Source organism: Pelodiscus sinensis, chromosome 2, assembly GCF_052426305.1.
Source record: "Pelodiscus sinensis isolate ZL-2025 chromosome 2, ASM5242630v1, whole genome shotgun sequence".
Classification (NCBI taxonomy): Eukaryota; Metazoa; Chordata; order Testudines; family Trionychidae; genus Pelodiscus; species Pelodiscus sinensis.
Window position 1 is genome coordinate 260,072,776 of NC_143053.1, and position 11,618 is coordinate 260,084,393.

At 50.7% G+C, this 11,618-nt stretch overlaps 1 protein-coding gene across 1 annotated transcript in view; it reads left to right on the plus strand.

Annotated features, from left to right (window-relative positions):
- The first annotated feature begins 250 nt into the window (after nucleotides 1-250).
- Nucleotides 251-11,618, plus strand: part of LOC112543714 (GTPase IMAP family member 8-like) — a 37,780-nt gene continuing 26,412 nt past the window's right edge. The window contains exons 1-3 of the mRNA XM_089776025.1: nucleotides 251-538; nucleotides 3,771-3,819; nucleotides 4,849-5,810. Coding sequence (XP_089632151.1) covers nucleotides 3,786-3,819; nucleotides 4,849-5,810 — 996 coding nt within the window. The 5' untranslated portion in view covers nucleotides 251-538; nucleotides 3,771-3,785. The remainder of the gene's footprint in view (nucleotides 539-3,770; nucleotides 3,820-4,848; nucleotides 5,811-11,618) is intronic.

Consider the following 11,618-nt stretch of genomic DNA (forward strand, 5'->3'; position numbering starts at 1 on the left):
TCCCGGAAACCTGGGCCCAGCCTTGTTGGGGTTTTGAGGGCTCTGCTACTCAGGAGAGTGGAGGGGGAGCCTCAGGGTCAGGGAGGCCGTGGGGTAAAGGAAGTGGGAGCGGGGACTCAGATCCTTTCGCTGGCCCATTTCACTGGGGTGGTACAGAGCTCAGGAAAGTTCCCCACAATAGTGGGACCATTCCCCCGCTTACATCTGGCAGGTTTCAAAATCCTTTCCAGACCAGATTCGGTTCTGGCCCTGGGCCTGAGGGTTCAGTGAGATCATCTGCTGGAAGCTGATGGGGAGCTGCTGCTGAGTGTGTGGGACACTATTCTGGACAGCCACTGGCTGGTTGCTCACCCCGCCTCCCCTCGCTCCCTCTGCCCCCTCCCGGCACCATGCTCAGAGTGAAAAGGATCGTCCCCTCGGACTGAGAAACTTCTCTGCTCTGGCAAACCGGCAGCAGCTGCAGCTTGGCACAAGGGCAGAGACGTGGGGGAGGTTTTCAGGAAGAGCCCCAGGCCGGTCCTGAGAAAGCAGCACCGAGGTGAGTGTGTGAGTGTGTGTGTAAGGGGAGAGGGCGAGTTTGTTTAAAACTCCTGGTTTGTTTAAAAGAAAAAGGGCTGGAGTCCCAGGGAGAAAGCCCAGGTCACAGGCGGGTTGTTAGAAAAACTTAAAAAACAACGAATAGTGTAGTAGCACTTTAAAGATTAACACCACATGGAGATGGGATCCTGAGCTTTCGTGGGCACAGCCCACTTCTTCAGATGACTGGAGTATTAAAAATCCAGATCCAAGAATAAATAAGGGAAGTGTGAGTGTGTGTGTGTGTGGGGGGGAGAAGACGGGGGGTTGAGAAAAAAGAGGAAAAAAAGTAGCGAATTAGATGTTCAAGTTCCAAGAGGCTGATAAGAACAATTTGCACCTGTACAAGTAAGTACCCATTGGTTGGCTGGTTAAGTCATTAGGATGTGGAAGGCAGTGTGCCAGCCAGCTGATACCTTTATTCATTCCTCTCTGATATGAATCAAACTTGTGAATGAAGTTAAGTTCCAACTCTTCCCTGTGTATTTGGCTTGTGGAATTGGCCTGAAATAACACGGTGACTTGGAGATCCATTAATGAGTGCCCAGGCAGGTTAAAGTGTTCTCCAGTAGGTTTCTGTATGTCGCCTTTTCGGATATCTGATTTCTGTCCATTAATTTTTTCTCATGGAGACTGTCCAGTTTGGCCAATATACAGGGCAGAGGGGCATTGTTGGCATTTGATGGCATAGATCACGTTAGTGGATGTGCAGTTCAATGAGACTCTGATTTGGTGGCTGAAGTGGTTGGGTCCAGCAGGGGCAGACGACCATTTTGCGGGGCCCAGGGCAGCACAATTTCGCAGGGCCCCCTTTGCCACGGCACATGGGCGGGGCTTCTTGAAGCGTGGGGCCCTGGGCGGCCACCCCGCTCGCCCTGCCCTATATCCGCCCCAGGGTCCAGTGAGGAAATCGCTGGTGTAGACGTGTAGGCAGAGTTGGCACCAGGGCTGTTTGCGGGGGTGTTCCTGGATGATTATGATGGAGGTGTGCTGTGGGGTTACTGGGAAGAACTTGTTTGAGATTAGGGGGTTGTCTATAGGTGAGGACTGGCCTGTCCCCCAAGGCCTATTAACATTGGCACGTGCCAAACATTTAATCGTACAACCCTTCTCCTCCTCCCCCTAACAGAAAATGTATGGGGGAAGGGAGGGACATTGAGGAATCACAGAACAACCATGTGGCCTAGTAAGTGGGACTCTGGAGTGGGACTATTCCCAACTTTTCTTCTAGGCTGCTGAGTTCTCTTGGACAAATCACGTCACCGCTGCGTGCCTCAGTTTCCCCCCTTTAAAATAGGGATAATGATTTATTGAGATTGACTGATGAAATGTAGTGTATAAAAATGAGGTGTTTTGTTATAACCCGCTGCCCCAGTCATACATCAGTGACAAACTGAGGTGAGAACTACAACTGCGTGAATAAGAACTAGCTCCTAACATTTCTCTTCTTTTTAAAAACTTGTCGTCAATGAATTTCTAGTGTTCTTAAGTGTCTCACGTCCTTCCAGAACGTCAGATGTAGCAAATCACAAGATTCTGAAATCCAGAAAATACCGAGTTAAGGTACACACCCAAACAACCTTAACTCTGCCCTTTCTGAGCAGTGGCCCATCATCCTACATACTCACATCCTGAGGAACACATACACCTCTTTCCTTTGATCACACATCTGGGAATCTCAGACCTGATCTCATATCACAGTCGCTGCTCTCTGACACTTCTCAGACAATTCCCAGAGGCCCTTGTATCAAACTGACCCCTCGACTAAGAGGCTCCATCTAATGACTTCACCATTCAGTACAGCTACACCTTCAGCTGCCCTGCATGTGGATCATTCCTAGCTGCTACTGTCATTTTGAGGGGGCAGAGTTAAGGCTGCTTAGGCACGTACATTGCATTAAGGTCCTTCCAACTTTCATTTTACAATTCAATTACATTATAATACTAATGATTTTATCTTCTTTAATTCACTATTTCAATGTTTTTGAAATGAAAGATTTCACCTATTTCATTTAAGAAATATTGAAATAATACAGGTTGAACCTCTCTAGTTCAGAACTCTTGGGTCCAGAAAACTTCCATGGTCCAGCATGATTTTAGTTAGCTGGATGCCCACTTTTCATGGGAGTGGCCCAGTTTCCTGTGGTCCTAGAAAGGTTGTTTACAGCTACCAGTCCTTGGCTCTCAGGGTCCCGTGCTGTTCTTTAGCTCTAATGTACCTTAAGGGTTGTCTAACAGCAGTGGAAGTATTGGTAGACAATATTGATCTCCAGTGGCCTGGAAAATTCTCTGGTTCGGAACTAGTCAGGTCCCGACAGTGACAGCCTAGAAAGGGTCAACTTATATATTTTATTTCACTTTTTTTTTTTTGAAAACTGAAAACTTTTGTCCTGAATGAAGACAAAAACAAATTTCCAAGTCTGGAATTTGCACATGGGATGGAAATTCCATTTTTCAGCCATTTCTACCCTCACTTAAGTGTGTTGATAATGTTTAAAGTGTAAAATTAGAGGCTAGTATTCAAAACGGAGTCCACGTTTTCTTCAGAATATTTAGTGAAGTGTCTTCAAAGTGTGTCGTTTGTTAGAGAGGAAACAGGCGGCCCAGGAGCGGATGAGGTAGAGACGACAGCTTTATTGTCTACGCATGTTTACCTCGGACGTTCAACACAGTCAGAGTGGCAACACCCTGGTGTTAATCACACCCTTTTATCTATTTTAGTATGTTAATTCACACTTCTATCACGACTTTCCCTAAAGCCTTATTTAGTAACTAGCCAATTTAGCCCATCATAAGACGGGATTTTCAGGTTTCTCCTCCACATCGGTCTTCTCTCCTGAGCCTCCAGTCTCTTGCTCCATCTCTCTCTCTCTCTCTCCTCGTCCTACTGCCTCCCCCCTCTCTCTCAGCTCTCCTCAAAGGGAAAGGACATGGCCAAGGATAATGCCTGCTGTAGCTGAATCCTTAACCACCACTGCCAAAAGACCCTTCCAGACCCCTATCGTTTTACACCCTCCAACATCGTTCACACCTCTCTTCTTTTGCACGTATTGTTCCACCACAGCCTTTCCAGGTTCGAGGCAGAAAAGCGGCTTCACAAGGGTGTTCACACATGGCTACCGAGGTGTGTCCGATATCCGAATTCCTGGGGTATGTTCTTCTTCCAGATTTTCAATACAATTGTTTTTCAACAGATATTGCAACCGAAGATGGAAAGCGGGAGACAGGCAGAACAAATGAATGGTAAGGAAATAAGAATCAGGCCTCTACCTCTCAAAGTTTCCCTTTTACTGAATAGAAACATAAATTCATAAAGATGTATTGTCTGCAGGTGAGCGCCTCCCCTTTGAGATTCACATCCTGCCCCGGGCGTCAGTGTCCTAAGAGCCCCCTAGGAACGAGGTCGCAGAGAGCACGGACTCTTGCCACAGAAGAGGCTTTAAAATGGGTTTTTATAGCTGGGGATGTTTTATGGTCATTGCTGCCCATGAGTCCAGAGCCAAGGACCATGCATGCAGCCACTGTGAAGGATACTCCGGGCTCACCCGACTGTCCGTGTGCTGCATTCCTGGCCGGCCAGGCACCCCTGTTCCGATCCTGTGTCTCCCCAGTGCAGCGATGGCCCCGAATGCTTGGTCCTTTGCAACGTGGACCAGTGTCCACCGGTGACTCTGATGAGGCCAGTAAACCAAGGGTCACGTGTCCTGAAGCCACGTTCTCAGAGGGGAGGAGTCAGTGCACCGAGATCCAACCCAACTCCTAGCCACATTGGCGGAAAGATTCCCAAAGTGCAGTGAGCTGAATGGGAGGGGGACTGGGCTCTAAATCATTGTCCTGTCCAGTTTCAAAGTGATCATAGAACCATAGAGCTGGAAGAGACCTCAGGAGTCATCAAGTCCAGCCCCCTGCTCTAGGCAGGACCAATCCCAACTCAATCAACCCGGCCAGGGCTTTGTCAAGCCGAGTCTTAAAAATCTCGCTATCTCTAGTGACGTAAGCAGAAACCCGCAAACCTGCCCCCCACTCTGCATCTCAGTGGAGGAGCCGGGTTAATCTGTAACGTTACAAACAAATGGTCCTGTCGCACCACAGAGATAACAAATCGTTTAATGGGCAAAACCCACTTCCTCAGATGAGCAGAGTGGAGAGAGAAGGGGGAACCCTCCCGATTTATAACAGAGGGAGGAAGTATCTGTCACCTGGAGTGCCGGTGCTACAGCTCTACCTGGTTCCCTTTGTAATGTGACCATTTCTCGCTCCTGTTCCCAACAGCCCCAGAGGATGAGGAAGCCCAACTGAGACTCATCCTTGTAGGTAAAACGGGAGCGGGGAAAAGCGCGACAGGAAACACCCTCCTCGGCGAGAAAGTGTTTGAGTCCCGCCTCTCAGCCAAGTCCGTCACTGCGAAATGCAGGAAGAGGGCAAGCCCCTGGAAAGGGAGGAAGGTGGTGGTGATTGACACGCCTGGCATTTTTGACACATGTGTCCCGGTGGAAGACACGTGTCGGGAGATCAGTCGCTGTATTGCCCTCTCCTCCCCAGGGCCCCACGCCATCGTGCTAGTGGTGCCCTTGACCCGTTACACCGACGAGGAAAAAAAAGCAGTCACACGCATCCAAGGCATTTTTGGAGCCGAGGCCATGAGGTACATGATCCTGTTATTCACTCGGAAGGATGATTTGGATGGCCACAAACTAGAAGATTTCTTAAAAGAGGCGGATTCCCAAGGCATTGGGGAGCTGGTAGGGAAGTTTGGGGACCGATACTGCGCGTTCAACAACAGAGCCACGGGGGAGGAGCGGGACGCCCAGGTGGACGAGCTGCTGCGGATGGTGGAGGGGATGGTGAAGGAGAACGGAGGCACGTGCTACACAAACGAGATGTATCAATACACCGAGAAGAAGCTTCAGGAGAAAACGGCGGAGCTGCAGAAAGGCTACGCGGAGCAGCTGGCAAGAGAGAAAGAGAAAATAAAACGCGAGTTTGAGGAACAGCTCTGCTCGGGGGAAAAGGAGCGCCCAAAGGGAGAGAAAGCCATCGGGGACATGAAAGAGGTTTTGAAAGAAACGAAAGTGAGATGTCTAGAACAAATGGAGGAAGTTTATGCTGAAAAGCTTGCAGGACTCAGGGAAGAAGCTGAAAATGCGATAATGCAAATTATTTTGGAGGTATTTGAAAAGATTTTCGCAGAAGTTAAGACATGGTTCGAGGAGAATCTTGGGCAACTTTTAAATTCTTGAGCCCTCTTATTCGGCATCTGTGAGAGTCAACAAGGGGCTTGTTACAACCGTCTGCCTCCAAGGGCCAGATGAATCCCCGGTGTTGCAACACGGATGCCAGCAGCATGAAACGAGCCCTGCGTTGCTAAGATACCTTCCCCCTTCTGCGACAAAATCTATCCCTTGCTTTGGTGGTTTGTTCCCAGAGCCAATTGCCATCACCGGTAACATGCCTGAATTAAACGTGTGCAACCACAAGCCCCACGCATACATGGCAAAGGCATGCATGTCGCCATGTATGTACCTGCTCTGCTGCTGTGCCTCTCTGTGCTCCGGCATCAGGAAGCTGTGACTGAAATCACGAGATAGAGGCCACAAGCCACAGGAATAGTCTCCGTGGGAGGGATGACTCCATATGAACAACCTGACTCAGTTTACACCTGTGGGCCGAATCCAGCCCATCAAACCAATTGATCCAGCCTGTGGCCCACCCTGCCCTAAGCCAATCTAAGACCAGGCAGTGGGGCAGTGCGCAAAGTCATTCACTGTTCAAAGCAGCTGGTAGCTCCCTCCCCCGCCAGGGGTGGGTGGCACCGAGAGGAAGTCACCAGCTATTTTGAACAGCAAATGACTTTGCACACTCCTCCACCCCCAGGTCCTAACTGGCCTGGGGGCGGGGGACCACAGGAAGTCTCCTGCCCCTGTCAGGAGCGTGTGGGAACCACCCAAGGCCCATCCCTTCCAGCGGGGAGAGGCGAAGTTGGCCTGAGACCATGAACCAAAGTTCATGAAGAGCCCCCCCGCAAAAAAATTATTGCCCGCTCCTGGTTTACACTCATCAGTGCATCCGGAGGAGGAAGCAAACACAGAAACATGACTTGTAGATTCTTTGGTAGAGCGACAGAAAACGGGAGACGTAGAAACGGGAGACTCAATCTTAGAACGATGCAGGTAAAGAACAGCGTGGAAGGCGACAATCCCACGGGGTTTTGTGCGTGAGTTTCCAATCACGAGGGAGAACGAGGAAGAGGCATTTCAATCAGAAGGGAGCAGACACCGAGACCTTGGTGAGAACCTTCCCGAGCTTCCAAGGAAGAGAATTCAGCCTGGGAAGAACAATCCACATCCAGTAACCGCTGTTCCGAGGGGAGCCACGACTTGTGTGCTGAGACCAGACCTCGAGATGGCGCTAAACATCGCCGTGCCATCGTGAGAACACGGCCAGCAGCGGCAGCGGCAGAGGCCAGCCTCCCTGAGGGTTATGTATTCGGGGTGTCCAAACGGTGCCACTGCTGCTCCTGGCTACGCTCCTATTTTTAGCACGGCAGATTGACGAACGTTGCCTGTGCAGTCAGGGAATCGCCCCCTAAGTTTAGCTGTAACCCAGATCTACTAAGTGCGGTTCCCTGCCCCACCGAGTGGTACTGAGACCATTTAGAGAGAGAGAGGAGGAGTTTGCTCTACAGCCTTAGCTGGGAGCCAGCTGGCTTTTAGCACAAGCTGTGGAGGCTCATGCCCAGAGGTCCCAGGTTCAGTCCTGCCTGTTGGTGTTACACCGCCAGAACCCAAGACTCCCTCTCCAGTGCTGGGCCAGAGGGAAAGGACAGACCTCTACTCAGATACAGCCCTTTAGACACCAGTGTCCCAGACTCGTGGGTTTCCCTCACTGTTGTTATATTTAGCAGTTGATTGCAGTTTGGAGAATGTATTTACATAGAAATACTTAGTTTTTTAAAGGAGAAACTGTAACCAGTTGGACATCACCCCCTGCCCCCTGTTCACTGGTGTCTAGCTGACCAGACACATTCCTCTGCTTTTCCCTCCTTCCCTGACCTTGGCTTTCTTAGTTATCATTTGTGAAGCTTTTTATCGTGCCATTGGTATGTTACCTTTAGTACAATGCAATTTCTTTACTCAAGGCCATGAGGCCCCGCTTGGCTTAGAAACCATATTGCTTATGAATATGTATGTGACCCGTGGAATGTGTGTGAGTGTGAATGAGAAACACCCAACCAAAAAGGCAGTTTAGAATCCATGACCTTTGAAGGCCGACAAAGCCCCTGCAAGCAGATAAATTAACTGAGAAGCAGCTGGAAAATCTCTCTCTCTCGGACAAAATGTAACATCACAGCAGAAGCCTGGGACCGGCCCAGAGGAAGTAAAGCCTCCTGCAGATCTGAAGGGATCTCCCAAGGACCATCATGGTGGAGTCTCCAGGAAGCTGATGTCTGGCCAGCGAAATCAAAAGTAATCTACCCGCACTTGCAGCCTGCCTCCGAACTGCAGCATGACTGTGATGTGTGTGAGAGGATCACCTTACTCTTTAGAATATGTGCCAGTAAACAACCCCAAAAGCAATCCTGCTCCAGCCCACCCTTTGTCCGGGTTTGTTGTACAGTTGAACCTCTCTAGTCCAGAACTCTCTGGTCTGGAAATATCCATCGTGTGGAATAATGTTAGTGAGCCAGAAGTCCACTTTTCATGGGTGCGGCCAAGTTTCCTGTGGCCCCGTAAAGTTTATTTACAGCCACCAGGCCTGGCTCACAGTGTTCTGTGCTGTTATTTAGCTCTAATGTACCCCTAAGTGTCCTCTAACAGCCCAGCAAGCAGTGAAAGTGCTGGTAATGCTGCTAGATAATACTGACCTCCCATAGTCTGGCAAATTCTCTGGTTTGGAACTAGCCAGGTTCCAAGGGTTCTGGACTAGAGAGGTTCAAACTGTATTACTTGCTATTCAAACTGGGCTGACCAGGAGTGCAGATGGTTTGGTTAACTCAGGCGTGGCCAACCCGTTACAGGCAAAGAGCCAAACTATTTGTGGATATAGCTCAGAGAGCCGGGGGGAAAGTTGTCAAGAAAAAAAAAAAAGAGCTCCCAGACTGCCCCTTTAAGAAACGTGGTTACAAGCTTTCTGGCCACTTTAGTTTACCATTGGCCACCACTATCTTGAAAATGCCATTTTGAATGGCTGCACCAGAAGGCTCCCCTGCCCTGATGAGCATAGGGAGCTGGGAGGCAGGTGCCGTTTCACGAGGCGTGTGTTGGCCATGGCTGGGTTAGCTTAACGCTTTGAGCATTCCATGAAGGTCTTGCAGTAAGGTTTGTGAATAACAGATGTACTGGGCCGAAAGTGGAGAAAGTTTTGCTTGTGATTTATTTTTATTGTTACCTGCGGTTTGTCCTTTGCCAGTCAATGTACCTCCTAGAAAGCACGTGGCTGTACTTACGAAATACGTGTTTACTGCTTCCCGTTATTGCAACGTGAAGCCGCACGCGCATTCGGTCGTGGGCACAATCAGCTTCTAGTGATACACTGACGTGCCGGGGCTGTGGATGCAAACAGGGCTGGCGATGGGTTCTGATGCTTTGCCGATACCAATAAAATTGTTGCTGTTATTAAACTCATGTCTGGGGTTGCTGATGTGAAAACTGTCTCCAGAGACCAGTGCCGGGTGGTCACCATGGAGAGAGGTGGTGCCAGGAGCTCTGTTCCCCCCACATCTGCTCTGCAAGGCCCCAGCAAACTGCAGCCCCTTTATGTGGGAACCTCGGACTCTTCTTTCTGGAGCTGCCTGGTCGCTATCCAATGAGCAGAGAGAAGGGAGGGCCTAGCTCCTCACACTTCTTCCCCAGCCCTCGTGACTAACCGGGGCTGCAGGGGATGGCAGGTGTCAGTATCCAAAGACACGGGGCAGTGTGTGTGCTCGCCCCTGCCTCCAAGGGCACTGAAGAAACAATCCCTCCTGGAGCTGTCCCTACAGCCAGGTGGCTGAGCATCACGATCCTGGTCAACGGCAAAACAACGGACGGCTCAGCCAAGAGATTGATGGGTGTTGGCGGGTAAGAAATGGCAAGACAGGGGAGAAGTCAAGCGGCCGTGCTGAAAGGCGAACTGTTGGACTGGAGGGAGCTTATGAGTGGGGTTCCCCAAGGAGTGGTCTTGGGACAAATCAGTTAGCAGGTTTATTAATGAACGTGGTACAAAAGTAAGCATGTGCGAATGAGATTTGCTGATAATACAAAGCTGGGAGGCTTTGTCAATACTTACAAGGGTGTTACAAAGAGGGAGAAAAATTGCGCTCCTTGGCCTCTGAGGACAGGACAAGAAGCAAGGGGCTTAAACTGCAGCAAGGGAGGTTTAGGTTGGACAGCAAGAAAATCTTCCTGCCTGTCCGGGTGGTGAAACGCTCGAATAAGTTGCCCAGGGAGGTTGTGGCATCTCCATCACTGGAGATATTGAAGAGCAGATTAGACAGACACCTGTCAGGGATGGTTTAGATGGTGCTTGGTTCTGCCATAGGGGCATTGCCATAGGGGCAATGGGTGGGATTGTCCGGTGGGGTTGCTTTGTGATGGGGGGAAGCAGGGCCCAGCAGCCCTGATGGTTTCTTGCTGTGGGTGTTTGCTGTTTCCAATGCTCAGGCTTTCAGCCAGCCACCATAGGAGGTGGGGGGGGGGGGGGGATGTCCCCTCCCCCACAGGGCATTCTGGTTGTGTGGCTGTTGTTATCCGTCTTCACCCTCAGAACCACCCGGAATGGGCGCAGCTGCAGAGGGGTCACGGGACAAGGTGGGCCAGGGCTGGGAGGGGGCACGGAGCACTCGCGCGCTCTGGTTGAATCCTCTTTTGTGCCGTGAGCGTTCTAATTGCATCCCTCCATCCTTGTGTTGCTTGCGTCTGTTCGGCCTGGGCACTTGGACCTCGTGTCTGCTTTGTGGAAGCTCTCCTGCGGCAGTAGGGTGGGCTCGTGTCAGACCTGCTGATCACATTCCTCTCTTCTACGTCCTCCAGAATGGATTCCTTGATGGTCCTCTCCATGATTTTTCCAGGGACTGAGGTAAGACTGACTGGTCTGTAGTTCCCTGGATCGTCCTTCTTCCCTTTTTTAAAGATGGGCACTACATTGGACTTTTTCCAATCACCTGGGACCTCTCCTGATCTCCACGAGTTTCAAAAATAATGGGTAAAGGCTCTGCAATGACATTTGCCAACTCCCTCAGTACCCTCGGATGCATTAAATCCGGACCCTTGGATTCGTGTACGTTTAGCTTCTCTAAATAGTTCCTAACCTGTTCTTTCTCCACCGAGGGTGAGAGAGAACTTCTTCACCCCACACATAGTCCATCTACAGAACTCCTCGCCAGAGGATGTTGTGAAGCCCAGGACTTTATCAGGGTTCAAAAAAGAGCTCGATACATTCATGGAGGTTAGGTCCGTCACTGGCTATGAGGCAGGATGGGGCGGAATGGTGACCCAGCTGGTGTCAGAAGCTGGGAACGGACAACAGAGAAGATTCCCTGTTTTGTTCATTCCCTCTGGGGCACCAGGCATTGGCTGCTGTGGGCAACAGGACACTGGGTTGGATGGACCTTTGGCCTGACCCAGCGTGGCCATTTGCATGTCTTTATAAAGCTTTGGAGAAAGGGGGGATGGGGTGATGCAAAAGTCTTTGTATTTGTGTAATTGGAAAGTCGGCAACCCGAGCCTGCTCCCTGTGAGCCAACAGGCTCTTCCCCGACACCCTGTCCGGGTTGCTCCTCCTGCCTGCCCACAGGGGGTGAGCTCTGTCCCTGTCCAGCATGGCCGGCAGGGGCCCGGGAGGAAGTGTTGCCTGCAATGCTCGCGAATGCCCTGGCCTAGCAAGGACAGCCGTGGGGCACAGGGCTGGCCTTACCGGTTGGGCACTGGGGTCAGGGGTTGCTTTGGTGAAGGGGCAAGCAGCAGGGCAGGCTTGGGGTGCAAGGTCACTGAAGGAAGGTCAGGACAATGGTGGGGGAGGAGGCAGAGGGGTTCAGGAGGGTTTGGGGACCAAATTCAAGTTCA